The 16,893-nt window shown below is 44.0% G+C and overlaps 1 protein-coding gene across 1 annotated transcript; it reads right to left on the reverse strand.

The window, feature by feature from the left end:
- Positions 1–5,183: 5,183 nt before the first annotated feature.
- Positions 5,184–9,604, reverse strand: LOC115775606 (zinc finger protein 492-like; the record flags this gene model as incomplete). Its single annotated transcript, XM_030723072.1, has 2 exons — positions 5,184–5,280; positions 9,086–9,604. Coding segments are annotated over 2 exons (525 nt in total), but the record flags the coding sequence as incomplete, so codon positions are not given.
- Positions 9,605–16,893: the final 7,289 nt, after the last annotated feature.

The raw sequence follows: 16,893 nt of genomic DNA on the forward strand, positions 1-16,893 counted from the left end.
TGAAGCAGCTTCTTCTTCTTCTCTGCATCAAAGTGGCAGAAAGAGCCCAGGCTGCTGTGATCTACCAAAAGGAGGAGGAAGAACATGTGAGGGGAAATCACTCAGATATATCCAGGAATTCAATGCAGCGTCTCAGGGAGCTCAGTCTGTCACAGCTGCTGAGATCAGCTCACTACAGGAACACTCACAGTGTCAGGGAGCTCCTGTCTGGGAACCAGTGCTTTTTATGTCTCTGACCATTTCACTTCCATCATCCATTTAACTCAGGGAGGTCAAAGGTCAGCTTGGTGCAGGCTGCTGAGTTTAGGAGAACGAGCATTTGTTCCTCTGCTGTCATTGGCTCAATGATGTGCTTCTCTCTGTGGCTGGGCTGTATCTGGGCTTATGTCGTACCTATCCCCTGTCAGGCTCAGTGAGGTTCTCAGGGGAACCCGCCGTGTTTAGGTGGCCGTGAACGTGGGTGGGAGAACGTCTGTGGCTGTGCAGGCTGCAGCTTTGTTGCTGCTCTCTTTACCCCACTGCTTTGGAGGGTGGAAATACCCCCACTAGTTAGCTTTGGCTGCTTAGGTAATGGGACAGGGGGGTGTCACCCATTAAACTTTAAGCTTCATGGCTCAATGGTGAGATATAAAAACAATCATCATGGACACATGAGTTTCATAAGGTCGGCCATCTTTATATTTGATATTCATTTCTATGTGAAGAAGCTGAATCAGACTCTTCAATGGTCGAGCTCTCAGTGATCTAAGCAGCTGTTCCACATCTGTTCTTATTGTTGTATCTTCATGTTTCTGCTGCTTCTGTCTCCAGATCTCTGTGGGAAACGGGCTCTTTAATCTCAGTGCTTCTTCCTGAACAGCTTCAACAAGGTTACAGATGCTTCATGGCTCAATAACAGCTGCTGCTGTCTGATAGTGTCAGCGAGACCTGAAGCAGCGGCTGACGAGGAAGATGAGGAACACAACGATCTGCAGAGATCCTCCATGTGCAGTCAGCACAGCGGCTGCATTAGTGGCTCTTTGAGTTTCCTTCCATCTGCTGTGAAGCTGCAGCATAACAAACACAAAAACACATCTTTGGCAAATCTGGGATCTTAATTCCAAATGTGTCCTAATCAAAGTGTCGCTGCTTAGTGGAAACGCAGCATCAGGACCCAGAAAGCTCTGAGATGAAGTCCAGCAGCTCAGATATAGTGTGATGATCAGAAGATCAAAGCTGTCAAAGCTGTTTAAAGTCACATTTTTGTAACTGTGAATCATTTCAAAGAAGTGAGCTTTTCTCTTTGTGTTAAACACCAACAGCAGCTTCTCAGACCGAGCTTCACTGAAGCACAACCAGAAACTGAGTGGCAGCAACCGTGCCTCCAAATGTCTCATGATAACAAGAAAAACAGCCTTTCAGTTCACGCCCTCAAACATTTCTTCCTCCAAGTCAAGTCAAGTCAAGTCAAGTTTATTTATAAAGCACATTTAAAACAACGACGTTGACCAAAGTGCTGTACAAGATCTGTAACCCCAAGGACTATACTAAATAAAAATAAAAATATATAAATAAATAAATAAAATAATAAAATAAAATAAATAAATAAAAACATTAAGAACAATAAATAACATAAGAAAATTAAAAATTAAAACGTTTAAAACAAGTACCATAAAATACCATAAAACAATCATCTAAAAGGAGGTAGCACTGCAGCCAAATGCCAAGGAAAAGAAATGTGTTTTTAATAGAGATTTAAATGTGTGTATCGTCTGAGCTGTGCGGATATGGAGAGGTAGATCGTTCCATAGCTTTGGTGCTGCTGCTGCAAAAGCTCGATCACCTCTCTGTTTTAGTCTAGTTTTAGGCCTCTGTAAGAGCAGCTGGTTCGATGACCTCAGAGCTCTTACAGGGGTGTGACAGTGAAGCAGCTCAGACAGATACAAAGGTGCCAGTCCGTTTAAGGCTTTAAAAGTAAGCAATAAAATCTTAAAATTGATTCTAAAACGGACAGGGAGCCAGTGAAGGGATGACAGGACTGGGGTAATGTGTTAATGCTTTTTTAAACCGGTTAAAAGACGAGCTGCCGCATTCTGGACTACCTGCAGGCGGCGCACAGATGATTGATCTATGCCAAAGTACAGAGAATTACAGTAGTCCAGGCGGGAAGTAATAAAAGCATGAATAACTTTTTCCAGGTCCTGCTGTGGGAGATAAGGTTTTACCTTGGCAATGACTCTGAGTTGGTAAAAACTGATTTTGGTAACAGCACTTACTTGCTTCTCCATTTTAAAACTACTATCTAAAATGACACCCAGATTTTTCACAGCATCACGACAGTGAGGAGCCAAATGACTCGGAGTGCCAGAGGAGTAGCTTGAGGGGTCAAATTTACCAAAGCATATGACCTCGGTTTTGCTTTCATTAAGATTTAGGAAATTGTTTCTCATCCAGGACTTGATGTCACTTAGACAGTTCAGCAGGGGTTCCCATGGATCTCTGCTGTTCAGTTTGATGGGCATATACACCTGGATGTCGTCAGCAAAACAGTGGAAACAAATATTATGTTTCCTAAAAATCGACCCTAGAGGCAACATATACAATGAGAAAAGAATTGGGCCCAGAATGGACCCCTGAGTCACTCCACAAGAAAGCTTTGCTGTGGTAGAAAAACAGTTTCCTAGATGGACAGAGAAACTTCTATCAGTAAGATATGATCTGAACCAAGTCAGAACCGTGCCTTTAATGCCAATTTCATGTTCTAGGTGGGATAGAAGGATCTCGTGGTCCACAGTGTCAAAGGCAGCTGACAGATCTAGAAGTACTAAAACTGCAGGACTACCAGAGTCCACAGTTAAAAGCAGATCGTTAAAAACTCTTAAAAGAGCCGTCTCTGTGCTGTGACGCATTCTAAAACCTGACTGAAACTTTTCCCACATTCCATGTTCACTTAAAAATGCTTGAAGTTGCTTAAAAACAACTTTTTCAAGAACCTTGGATAAAAATGGTAATTTAGAAATTGGTCTGTAATTTGAAAGAACATCAGGGTCAAGGTTCTTCTTCTTGATTAGAGGCTGTACAACTGCATGTTTAAAGGCAGCTGGAACACAACCAGATGCAAGCGCACTGTTAATCAGAGTGAGGATAGTTGGTCCCACTGAATCAAAAGCCTCTTTAAAAAGGCGAGACGGAACACAGTCTGTGGGAGAGTTTACAGGTCTCATATTTTGAATCACCTCCTTTAGTGTGGAGAGTGTGACAGGCTCAAACTGCTCAAAGACAGCTCTGCTGGGAGGAGGTGCAGATGAGCCTGTTTCAGGCTGAGGTGATGAAGGCCTGAGGGCAGAAATTTTTTCCACAAAAAATTTCTTAAAGTTTTCGCACAGTGCAGGACAGACCTTGGCTTGGTTTACATTACAGCGAGGATCAGCGAGTGAATTAAAAACACTAAAAAGAAAATGAGGCCTGTGACTGTTACTTGAAACAATGTTAGAGAAATAAGCAGACTTTGCATATTTTACTGCTTTCTGGTATTTCAATAAACAGTTACGCAGGATCTCTAAGGAGACATGGAGCTTATCCTTTTTCCACCTTCTCTCGGCGCGTCTGCACTCACGTCTGAGCGCGCGGGCTGTCTCATCCAGCCAGGGCTGGGAGGAAGGTTTGGTGCGTTTGGTTGTAAAAGGGGCAATACAGTCCAGTACAGCAGTGCAAGCAGATATAAAAGAGTTAGTGAAGTCCTCGGTATTCAGGCTCAAGCAAAAATCCAAATTGCTTAAGTCAGAGTTTTTAAAAGCAGCTGCAAAATCAGCAGTGCATGAAGAGTTAACCAAGCGCACACGACGTGTAGAGGATACTCTATTTATCCCAGAGCTGGGGAGCGCTGCTGTAAATAAAACAGGAAAATGGTCCGATATACCACAGTCACGTATCCCTGTGATGCAGACTCTAAGTCCATAAGACAACACCAGATCCAGTGTGTGAGACCTTTTTCATGAGTGGGACCACACACGAGTTGTGTTAAGTTAAAAGAGTCAATAAGCGAGGCAAATTCTTTAACCAGTGGACCACTCTCACAACACACATGAATATTAAAGTCGCCAACAATTAAAATACGGTCATATTTTAGTATGAGACCCGTCAGCAAGTCAGCAAAGTCACCGATGAAGTCCTTCGTGCACTTCGGTGGTCGGTAAATCACCGCGCAGAGCACCGAGGGGGAAGAGTTTATCTCCAACAGCTGCAGTTCAAAGCTGGCGTACAGGTCTGCCGAGACCTGACGACAGCGAAAACTGCATTTAAATATTGAAGCAAGTCCTCCACCTTTTCCAGAGATCCGCGGGGAGCTGAAGAAAGAACAGCCGGGAGGTAAAAGTTCGGAAAAAGGTGCAGACTCACCAGCATGAAGCCACGTCTCAGTCACAAACATAAAATCCAACTGCTGTGCGATGAAAAAGTCATTGAGAAGGAAAGTTTTGTTGGCTAACGATCTAGCATTTAGTAGGGCCATTCGGATGACCAGATCCTTGTTAGCTGAGGCTGGGGCCCGCTTCAACAGGCGAAGGTTAGCATGGTTTACGCCGCCTCCACGATCCCGCATCCTGCGCCAGGACGAGGGACGCCGAGTCTCCAGGATGACAGGTGGGACAATCGGCCTGATCCAGCGACGCCCGAAATCCACAGGCAGCCCAACAGCCTTGAGGCGGCAAAGACCACCATCCAGGGGGTAATGAACAGACAAACCTAGGAGTCTCAGGTAAGTTTTGACCCGCACCGCGATACCTCCCCGCTTTCCGCGTCTCCTCTGGCGTTTGTTGGGGACCGGAGCACTGGGCAGCCGGCGCAAATTCTCAGGTACATCCGATAGGTGTGGAGGAAAAATCGTTGAGTTTTTCTTTACAGTATATGCTGGTACCAAAACAAACTGGAGGTTTAGAAGTGTCTGCCGATTGTAAGTGATCAAAGCGGAGACATCTGGGCAGATGACTACCAGGAACAGAGCGACAGCAAACAATACACAGAACAGCTGACGGCAGCCCGTACACAGTGGCGCCATCTGAATGTGCTCTGCTGTGTGTGCTGCTGTGAAGACAACAACAACTACAGAGGAGGATCTTTGTGTTTGCAGCGTGCAGCTTGAATGTGCTGTGTAAGGGGGAAGAACAACCAAAGTGACGGACAGCAAACAATCCTCAAGTGTAACATTAAACATGGATTTAAAGATCATGTTTCCATGTGGTTCCTCTGCCGTGTCAGCAGGGCTGTACTGTGCAGCCTCTGATTGATCTGTAAGGATCACTTCTGTAATATGAGCACAAACAGATGCTCTGATATCATTACAATATACACAGCAAGGATGATGACACTAAATTTACTGAACAGCTGGAAGAACATAAAAATATCTCCATCATTTCATAGAGCCAGCAGAGTCATTAGAATCACAGTGAGCTAAAGGATGCTCTGAAACAAACTGCACTGGATGTTGCAGCTGAGGAGAAAAGAAAACTGCTTTGATCAAACTGGAGATTTGAACTCAGAGCTTCACCTGTGAGGACTTTCATATATGACCTTTGACATGCACAGCAGGAACAGCCATTTCTACCTGCAGAGCTTCATGTGTGGAAACCTTCACAATATTTAATAAAAACATGAGCAGCTAAACAGGAAAAAGCTGATTGCGAACCAAAAGTCCAACATCCAGTGAAGAAGAAAAGCTCAGAACAGTTGAAGGAAGAAAAAAGCAGAGAAACAGCTGTGAAGGAAAATGACATGAAATATTGATGACATCATTCAGCTGGATCAGCTCCAACCCTGTCATCCTTTATATTTTTGTGATTTCTTACATATATTTATTGCTGTGTGTGTTAAATTTATTTTATTGTGTTATCCCGTTTTCATGTCCATCACTTTGGTCAAACTTGTTTTAAATGTGCTTTATGAATAAAATTTAATTGGAAGTGACATCATGGCTCAAATGATTCATTATTAAACCGTTTAAAATTTTAAAAAATTTTTATTTAACCTTGGATTTGTGGGATATGACAACAAAAACTCAACAATAAAACAGCAACAACATTAAGATAAAACAGATTCAGTACAAACTAACATGTAAGATAAGAACTGATTTTTACTCTGACTGCTGGAGAAAAGCTAATCACTAACACGAACTCTAACAGATAAAACACTTTAAATCCAGGAAGAAGGTTTCCTCAAACATTTCAATCTTATGGATCTTTTGTCTTAGATGTGTTAAATTCAGGGTTGTCAAACATAAGGCCTGAGGCCCACCAAAACATTCAATTAGTCCAATCCAGCCCACTGGATGGCAAACTTATAATACTGCTGCAATCTCACCTGAACACAACACACATTTCTGCAACTTTATAATACAAATACTAAAACTAAACACAAATAACTGCATGCTACTAATTTCTAGAAAAAATGTAACTATGGTAACATTTTCTTTCACAGCTCCCTCATCAGATCTTTACAGGAGATTCCATCAGAATTCTGTGGAGCCGGATCTCAAGGTTTTTAAGTTTGACCAGAAGAGGATCTTTGTGTGTCTGCAGATTCATTGTGATCCAATGATGGGAATGATTTCAGGCCTGCATGATCACGCTGATGTTTGTACAGAGCAGATAATGAAGAGAATGTTTTTGCACATTGGTAACAGTGAAACAGTTTCTTTGCAGCGTGGCATCGTTTGTGTCGGGAGTATGAAGTGAGATTCATGAAGCTCTTGTCACACTGGTCACAGCTGTAGTTCCCTTCAGTGTGTTCAGTGTGTGTACTTTCATGAAGGTTACGATTACCTGAATGTGAGAAGCTTTTGTCACAGTGTCTGCACTTGTATGGTTTCTCTCCTGTGTGGACTCGTTTATGCCTTTTAAGCTGACCTGCAGTGATGAAGGATGACCCACACTGGTCACAGAGGTGCTTTTTAACTCCACTGTGGATGAGTTCATGTAGTTTTAATTCACCTGTTGTGGGGAAGCTTCTCCCACATTCTTTGCAGTACTTCAGTTTGTGTCCAGTGTGTCTACGCTGATGTGTTTTTAGGTTCTGCTGATGATTGAAAGTTTTCCCACAAAGGTCACAGCGAAACGCTTTCCCACCACCACCGCGATGACAGGGCTGAGAACTGGATCCATCTGTGTGGCTCTGCTTCTAAACAAAGACACAAAGACAGTGTAAGTCAGGGAATTCCTTCAACATTTTTATCCTGGACGTCGCCTGGAATAAAGAGCATCTCTGCCAACGTCCAATTACATTTTACTGTTTACATTACAACACTCAGCTTACTGGGATACAACAACTACAATACTACCACCATAATACTACAATAATACTCATTTAATACTACAATAACCTTAGTGTGGTAGTGCTACAATATTAATGTCTTACTATAATAATACTAAAGTAATACTGCAATAATATTGTAGTACTGCATTGCCACTACTGTAAATGTGCAATAACATCAATGTAATACTATAATGCTTACAAAGGACCAGAAGACCCCAGTAATACTACAATACTGCTAATGTAATACTATATACCACCATCATGTTATACAGAGTACATTCATAGAGCACAACAAACTGTGGGACTCACTATAAGTGAGCAGTGAGTGATTTTGGACACAGCTGTGTCTGTTCATTTTTCATACGGCTCATTTCATACAGACTTTCTCCTGCAGCCTTCAAACAAGTCACACTTCGACTCTGTGAGCTGGAGAACGGTGGAACAAAGAGAGGACATGAGAGGAAGATGAGACTATTTCTAAGGTAAAGACTGCTCAGCAAGCTTTAAACTACTAATTTAAAGCTTACAGGTAACGTTATCATTCATTTTAGAGTTTTAGTCAGATATTGGATCTGTACATGATGTTTCATCTTCTAGAAAGTTTTCTGAAAGCAAATGAAAAGATAATTCCATGTTATTCAAAGTTTATAGTGGACAGTAAGTGCAGGCTAAACTGGGTAGTTTGCAGTGTTGTGGTTCAGTTTACAGTGATGAACTCTGTTGGATTGCTGCAGGGCAGACTGTGGGATCCTTGGTCACTGCTAGGTTAGGTCCTGGTAGCAGCAGAGACATTATGAGAGAGAGACATGGAGCTCAACTCTGAACTGAAATTTATGACGAAATATCAGATAGAAAGATGGTGGAAGTATAACTACCAGGAGAGAAGCTGTTAAAATCTTATTTGTGTACAAAGAAACTTTTATCAGATCTGACTGAATATTCTGTGCATGAAGTTTTTATGTCCCGTTGATCTTTGAAATGAAAGTTAATTTAGATAATGCTTCAAAATAACTGTAAGTGCTCCAGTGTGTTTTAATATGGCTGCAAAGTAACAGGACTCACTTCTAGAAGGAGGCATCAGTTTGAATTTAAGCTTATTGTGTTCTTTAGGGACACTTGCCAAACTCCAGCAGCCATAATGGCAAATCTAACATGGACCTATATATGGTAGGAAGAGGTTACACCACCCAGGAAGCTCCGCCCACACACAGCAACAGGAAACCAGGTGAGTCAAAGACAAACAATGTAAATGGTTTTAAAGGCCCACTTCCAGCTCTGCTGTGGAAACATTAATGTAAACGAGCCAAATATACGACAAAAAGTGGCATCACAAACAAACAGCAGCAGCACCTGTTAAGGACCGACTCCCTGTGACAAATATTTAAACTGTTTGTAGTTTGGCTCTGTTTACTCTGTGCTAACAAAGCTTACAGGTGTTTTTACCTGCAGAGAGAAGAATTTGGGCTTCAAAGCAAAGAATTAAACAGAAATGTTTTGATAATTTGTTCTCTGGTTGTATTTTATAATTTATTTTTTATGACAATAAAATTATTATTATTCTATATACACCTGACTGAAGAAGGAGCCACTGTAAACCAACATAAAGACCCATATATGCAGAAATAATAATACCATGATATACCAGGAAACTGGTGTATCATAAATAATACAGTGATATAAATGTTTGTCACCACAAAAAATAATAATTTAGTTTCTTATGATCATAGAAGCAAAAATCATAACTGAACAGTTGTTCCCAACAGTCAGGCTAAAGTTACAAGATCAAAATAAAAACACATACCTCACAGTAACTGCACTTGTAGAGTCTCTCTCTGCTGTGGATCTGTTGGTGTGCTCTCAGGTACTGTGGAGCTTTAAAAGTCTTATCACACAGGTCACATTTATGAGGTCTCTCCTCAGTGTGGGTAAACATGTGGGATTGTAAATGTTGGTCTGTTCCAAACTTTTCGCCACACTGATCACAGCAGTACACATCATGTCCAGTGTGAATGCGTAGGTGTGCATTTCTGCTTCTTAGGTGACTGAAAGTTTTTCCACAATAGTCACAGCTGTATGCCTTAATTCCAGAGTGGGTGACTTGATGCTTCTTTAAGCTGCTACTGTGATTAAAAGCTCTGCCACACTGATCACAGCTGTACGGCTTCTCTCCACTGTGGATGAGTTGGTGTGTTTTTAAGTTTCCAGCCCGGGTAAAAGACTTTCCACACAAGTCACAGCTGAACGGCTTCTCTCCAGTGTGGATCACTTTATGTATTTTTAATAAACCCTTATTAGTAAAATCCTTCCCACACTGATCACAGGTGTATTTTTTTCCTCCCTTCCTTCTGTGAGGTTTGTCAGCCTCCTGAGAGCGCTGACTTCTCGCTCCATGTTGGTCCTGCAGTGACAGAGATACAAACAGAGGCAGTGAGTGAAATGCAGTCGTGGAACAAACTTCAAACTCCATTAATATTAGAGTTTTTTGGTCGCCTCCAAAGATCTACTAGGTCTATTACCTCCACCTACTGGTGAAAAAAAGAGGAAACATAAATTTATGTAAAATGATTTCAAAGCATTAATTGGGCACCCTGGTTATAAAGAATCATAACAGTCCAGCTTCAAAATGCCAAAGGATGGGACAACACTGCAAATGGATGAAAGCCATCCTGGAAACTTGTTTTATCTGTGAGCTAACAGACACATCCTGGTCAAAGATGAATCCAAGATTCCTCTCAGGACTACTGCAGGCCACATGAATGCCATAAAAGGACAGCAAACACACACTTTCAAGTACTGTATGCATATATTTTCTCATAAATAACAAAGCAAATATGAGCTCTCTCTCACTGAGTTTCTGATCACACTGACAGACAAACTCCACAGTGTTGAACTGCAGTTTGTGATGGTAGTTGTTGTTCTGCTCTGCAGCCTCTGTGAGTTTGGTGTAGCAGCACATGAAGCAGCTCTCCACCTTCTGCAGCTTCTGCTTAGAGTGACCCTAAAGCTTGAAGCAGATCTTCAGAGCAGAACAAGGACTACTGCCACCAGCTGCAGTCCAACACAGTGGAGTTGGAGTGTGTTGAACCACAGGATGAGAGACTCTGGGGATCACCACAACCGCAACATCAACAGCTACTGGTACAGCATTTCCAAACCAGTAAGAACTGGAATCAAACTGGTTGGAAAACAATGAGATCTAATGAGGAGAGAGTGGAAAAGTGCTATGAAAATATGAAATGTGTAATTATAACAGTAATGAAAATGACATTATAGATCAAATACTGCTCAATGAAAATGATGTATTGTATGATAAATTGTGGGTTTGATCTGAATCTTGATTATTAATGTCTTTGTTTCAGTGTCCTGTTAAAATGTGACCTTTTTATTTTGTCTTGTTGTAACTTCAGTGCTAATTGGGACCATAATAAAACAAACCAACAGCAGCTGATGAAGTCACACAGTTTCAATAATAGTGTAACACTGATATTTTTCTCACCTGTTGTGTTGAACTCATTGTTTCCTCTGTAGAGGCTGAAAATGTTCCTCTGCTGCTCCGTCAGACTCTCCTCCTCCTGATGATCAGCTGCAGGAGAACAGATCGTTATTAGAAGCTACCACACTGCACTGTTTGGGGGAATGAGCCCTTTAAGGCTGGATTTGCATTTATACACTTTTGTGGGATACGGCCGGTTCTGGCCGGCTATGTTAGGGTGGGCATCTAGAAACAGTAGGTGGGAAACTTGTTTGAAACAAAGACAGAAGGTCTGAACAGCCGACTAGTAACCCACAGGTTTGTGGTTGGAGTCCCTGTTGGATCTGGACTTGAAGGAAATGAGTTTTTATAAAGTTTCAAATATACTCATGGTACATGTTTGCTCTTACCATCTTTACATTTATTTCCCTGACAAATCTGTGTTTGACTGGAAAATAAACATAACTGATTAATGACACAGAAGCTCATAATGTTTGGGATCAGCCAAGAACAGTGTGTTTGTTCTGGGTATGTCTCTAACTAACAGATGCCAGGACTCTGTCAGGTGAAATGGTCAGCCACTGATGGAGACCAAACAAACAATAAACAGAAACTCTGAGGTCGTGTGAAGACGCAGCTGCTGGAATCCTTTGTCTTGCACATTTCTTGTTTTGTATATGATGTAAGCAAGATTGATAAGCTTTGACTATATGAAAACCTGAGCTGAAGAAGAGAGGGTCAGTACTTCATGTCATGTCCAGTACCACACTGGGCACGGTATACAATTCTGACCCTGATTAATCTGTAAATTGTATGAAAATGGCTAATTAAATTAAATTTTTGCCCATTCTTCTTTGCAAAACAGCTCAAGCTCAGTCAGATTAGATGGAGAGCGTTTGCGAACAGCGGTTTTCAGATCTTGCCACAAATTCTCGATCGGGTTTAGGTCTGGACCTTGACTGGGCCGTTCTAACACATGAATATGTTTGGTTTGAAACCATTCCATTGTAGCCCTGGCTTTATGTTTAGGGTCGTTGTCCTGCTGGAAGGTGAACCTCCGCCCCAGTCTCAAGTACGCAGTGTTCTTTGGACTTCATGATGCTGCTTACTCCCCAAAATTCTCTTAACCAGCCTCTGAGGCCGTCACGGAGAAGCTGTATTTGTACTGAGATTAGATTACACACAGGTGGACTCTTTTTAGTCATTAGCAGTCATCAGGCAACTTCTGAATGCAATTGGTTGCACTCAGAGAAAAGGGGGCTGAATACTTTTGCACACCACACTTTTCAGATTCACAGTTCACAGCTAAGCTGAGGAGGCTGGAAAAGGAGGAAGTGTTTGAGAGTGGAGACAGAGGCAGTTTCAAAGTTCAGGTTTAGCAAAGCAGTGAGAGGCTAAACAGGTGAACTGAGAGAAACTCCAAAACCAGTTTTCAGTGAACGACTCTGCTTCTGTCTGGAAAGTTCTCAGTGACCCAACCACAAGCCTAAAGCCCCCCCACTGCACCAGCAGTTCACACCTCACCAACAGCCTGAACAGCTTCTCCTGTAGCTTCAACAATGGGACAGCCCTGTTACTCCCCCCCCACGCCAGTCCCACCACCTCCACCATTCATACTACAACAGGGACCTGCTCACCACCTCACAAGTCTCTCCACCCCCCATGACGCCTCTCTCCATAGTTGAGAGAGATGTAAATACTCTTTCAGAGACAGAACCCCCACAAAGCAGCTGGACCAGACTCAGTGTCTCCATCATCTACCACACAGTGGATCCCAGTAGAAAGCAAATATAGAAATAAAACAGGAGAACATCTGAATTCACTCTGTGCTAAACATTCATTTGATAGAAGGAACAATTGTAATCATAGTCAGATCTACCTGAGCTTTAATGATGGGGCCTTTTAACTCACACATTCAACACTTTTTACCAGCTTTTAGCTTTCAAATGTTCAAGTGAACCCAACAATACACAAGAAAAATCAATCAATCTGATTGATCACAAGTGGACAAACTTCTGGCTTCTGTAGACAAAATAAAATCCAACATTTAATCCACAACATGATTAAAACATTCTTCTTGTCCCAAATCACCAAGAGCTGCACATGAAGCACCACAATATGTTTTTATTCTCAGTGATTTCAGATATGAACTCTGTTTACTTTCATCAGTGTTTGTTAACATCTTCCTCTGCATTAGTTTATAGCAGTGAGTCATTCAAATGAGACTTTTTAGGAGTTCACTTCCTCTCATGTGTTCATCCACAGCAGTTTTCTACTAAGCTACTAAAGTTAGCTCGATGCTTACCTTTAGCTGAGCCCACAGACAGAGACTAACGCTGTTCTCAGGTCAGATCCAGGAGATCAGGGTGTGCGGATCGATCCAAGTATCAATAGTATCGATACAAACGTTGGTAGTGATGTTGGATCGATGCTTTAGTTTGTTTCTCCTCTAAGTTCACTTCTTTTCCTCCAGGAAAAAGCAGCTCTCTCTCTGTGCTCTGCTCCAAACACGCAGCCGCACTTTGCTCCGCCCCCTCCTTCCTGCTCTGCTGTGGTTTGTTGCTTCGCGGTCACGTGACTCCGCGGCGCTCAGATATCACGTTTGCTGGAAATTCTCTGCAACAGCAGCAACTTATAAAGACACGAAAAAAAGCAACACAGAAACAAAGAGGAGTGAAATCATCATCAGTTCACATTAATCATCAATAACCTGAGTAAATACAAACTGCAGTTTTTCCAAACCTACCTGCCCTGTGGGAAAAACTCATTTCCCCTCGTCTTCAATGATCAATGAACTGTGATGAAGCAGATTGTTGGAAAGCTGACTTCAGTCTCACTGCCACACTCAGGCCTGATTACTGCAGAGCTGCTCAATCACGAAGGCCCTTAAACACAAGCTGTGTGACAAAGTCAAGCAGCTCAAAGATGTCAGGAAGCAAAAAAGGAGCTTCCAAGACAAAGAAAGAAGCTGAAAGGAACCAATGCAGACACAAATGAGCCTCTGACAAAGAAACATGCAGACACAACACCACAAGCACCAATACTAAGGAGACAAAACCACATTCAATCAACATGGATCAAAGTGGTGTCTGCTTCCGGCGCCACGCGAGCAGGCAGCCAGTTTCAGCAGCTCCGCACTAATTCCGTGTTTTTTCTCATTTTGTTTAGTATTAGATGTGTTTTTGTGTTTCTGTATCTTCTGCTCTTTTTCCTCATGATGGAGCGGACCTTTTTCTGGAAAACTTTGTTTTTATGTACCCTTTTTATGGTGTTTATGTTTGGAGACTGCGAGAGTGGCCACGCTCCTATTGTTTACTCTCGGGACCAGCTGATCTCCATCGGGAGCTCCGCTGTGCCTACTCCTGCAGAACGACTTGATATTCCCCGCTAACTGAGAAGGAAGAGATGCGGGAGACGTGCGGGCATAGGTCGTTGCCAGGGGAGAAGGTACAGGCCCGTCATCCCGTCCATCATCATGGGAAACGTGAGATCTCTTCCCAACAAAGTGGATGAGCTGGCGGCGCTAACGCGACATCAAAGGAGCTACCGGGAGAGCAGCCTCATGTGCCTGATGGAGACGTGGCTAACCGAGCTAACCCCGGACTCACACATAAACATGGACGGCTTTCATTTAATCCGTGCCGACAGAACCAGGGAGAGTGGTAAGAAGAGGGGCGGGGGTCTGGCTGTGTTTGTGAACGATAGATGGTGCAACTCCAGACATCTAACCATCAAAGAGAAGCTCTGCAGTAAGGACATTGAACTGCTCGCTGTTAGTATGAGGCCGTACTATCTTCCTCTGAAGTTTTCACATGTTATTGTGATAACTGTGTATGTGCCGCCCTCTGCTAACGCTGCTGCAGCCTGCGATGTCCTCCATGCTACCACCAGCAGACTCCAAACACAGCACCCACAGGCCCTCTTTCTGATCTCAGGGGACTTTAACCACGTCTCCCTGTCCTCCGCTCTCCCCACCTTCACCCAGTATGTCACCTGCCACACCAGAAATACCAACACACTGGATCTACTGTATGCCAACATCAAGGAGGCATACAGCTCATCACCTCTGCCTCCCCTGGGGGGCTCAGATCACAACCTGGTTCATCTCCAGCCTGTGTACAAACCCTTGGTACACAGAGAACCAGTTGTGACACACACAGTGAAGAAATGGTCTGAGGAGACTGAAGAAGCTCTGAGAGACTGCTTTAGCTCCACTGTGTGGGAAGAGCTTTGTGCCCCTCATGGGGAGGACATCGACAGCATCACGGACTGCATCACTGATTACATCAATTTCTGCGTGGAAAACACTGTGCCCACCAGGAGGGTACGGTGTTTTTCAAACAACAAACCCTGGATCAACTCTGAAATAAAGGCTCTCCTGAAGGAGAAGAAGAGAGCCTTTAGATCAGGAAATAAGGAGGAGCTGAGAGCTGTGCAGAAGGATCTGAGAAGGAAAATCAGGGATGGAAAAAACATCTACAGGAAGAAGATGGAGGACCAGCTACAGCAGAGCAACATCAGTGGGGTTTGGAGGAGTTTGAACTCAATTTCAGGCCACAAACCAAGCCCTAGGGTTGTGGGAGACTTAGAGTGTGTGAACAACCTGAACCAGTTCTTTAACAGGTTTGACCAGCCACCCACCCCTCCCCCAGCCCAGTCCCCCCTGCTGTCAGCCCCACCATCTTTAATGACTGCCAACCTTTCTTCTTCTTGGGACCTCACACCTCTCAGCTCTCAGCCATCACCCACCCCCTTCACTTCTGAGGACTCCATCTCACAACCCTCATCCCCCCCCTCCATCTTGTCCCTCGCAACTCATCATGTGAGGAAGGAGCTATGTAAAATCAAGGTGCGAAAGGCTGCTGGTCCAGACGGCATCAGCTCCAGGCTCCTGAGGTGCTGCGCAGATCAACTGTGTGGCATCATGGGATACATGTTCAACCTGAGCCTGAAGCTGGGGAAAGTACCACAACTGTGGAAGACCTCCTGTGTGGTACCGGTACCAAAGACCAAACATCCAAAGGATCTTAGCAGCTACAGGCCGGTAGCCCTGACATCGCATCTAATGAAGACCCTCGAGAGGCTGGTCCTCAACCATCTACGCCTCATGGTGTCGTCTTTGTTGGACCCGCTGCAGTTCGCCTACCGGCCTGGCATCGGGGTGGATGACGCCATCATCTACCTCCTGCACCGAGCTCTGACCCACCTGGAGAAGCCTGGAAGCACTGTGAGGATCATGTTCTTTGATTTCTCCAGTGCTTTTAACACCATCCAGCCAGGACTTCTGAGAGACAAGCTGGAACTGTCAGGAGTGGACCACCACATCTCCGAGTGGATACTGGACTACCTCACTGACCGCCCACAGTACGTGAGGACACAGGGCTGTGTCTCTGACAGGCTGGTCTGCAGTACGGGGGCCCCACAGGGAACTGTGCTGGCACCGTTCCTCTTCACCCTCTACACTGCAGACTTCTCCATCAACTCCCCACGCTGCCATCTGCAGAAGTTCTCTGACGACTCTGCCATAGTTGGCCTCATCACAGGTGAGGATGACTCAGAGTACAGACAGTGGACTCAGGACTTTGTGGGCTGGTGCCAGCGGAACCCCCTCCTGATCAACGCCGCTAAAACCAAGGAGCTGGTGGTGGATTTCCGCAGGCGCAGAACCACCACACGGACACCGGTGAACATCCAGGGAGTGGACATTGAAATAGTGGACTCTTATAAGTACCTGGGTGTTCACCTGAACAATAAACTGGACTGGACTCATAACACTGATGCGCTATACAGGAAGGGCCAGAGCAGACTCTACCTGCTGAGAAGGCTGAGGTCTTTTGGAGTGCAGGGGGCACTCCTGAAGACCTTCTATGACTCTGTAGTGGCATCAGCCATCTTCTATGCAGCAGTATGTTGGAGCAGCAGCTTGTCTACAGCTACAGCAGCTTGTCTACAGCTTGTCTACAGCTGAGAGGAAGAGGATACACAAGCTCATCAGAAAAGCCAGCTCTGTCCTAGGATGTCCTAGGATGTCCTCTCGGCAGGTGGTGGGAGACAGAAGGACTCTGACCAAAATAACATCACTGATGGACAAAGTCTCCCACCCCATGCATGAAGCTGTTGCCGAGCTGGAGAGCTCC

The sequence above is a fragment of the Archocentrus centrarchus genome, unplaced genomic scaffold (assembly GCF_007364275.1).
Source record: "Archocentrus centrarchus isolate MPI-CPG fArcCen1 unplaced genomic scaffold, fArcCen1 scaffold_24_ctg1, whole genome shotgun sequence".
Lineage (NCBI taxonomy): Eukaryota > Metazoa > Chordata > Actinopteri > Cichliformes > Cichlidae > Archocentrus > Archocentrus centrarchus.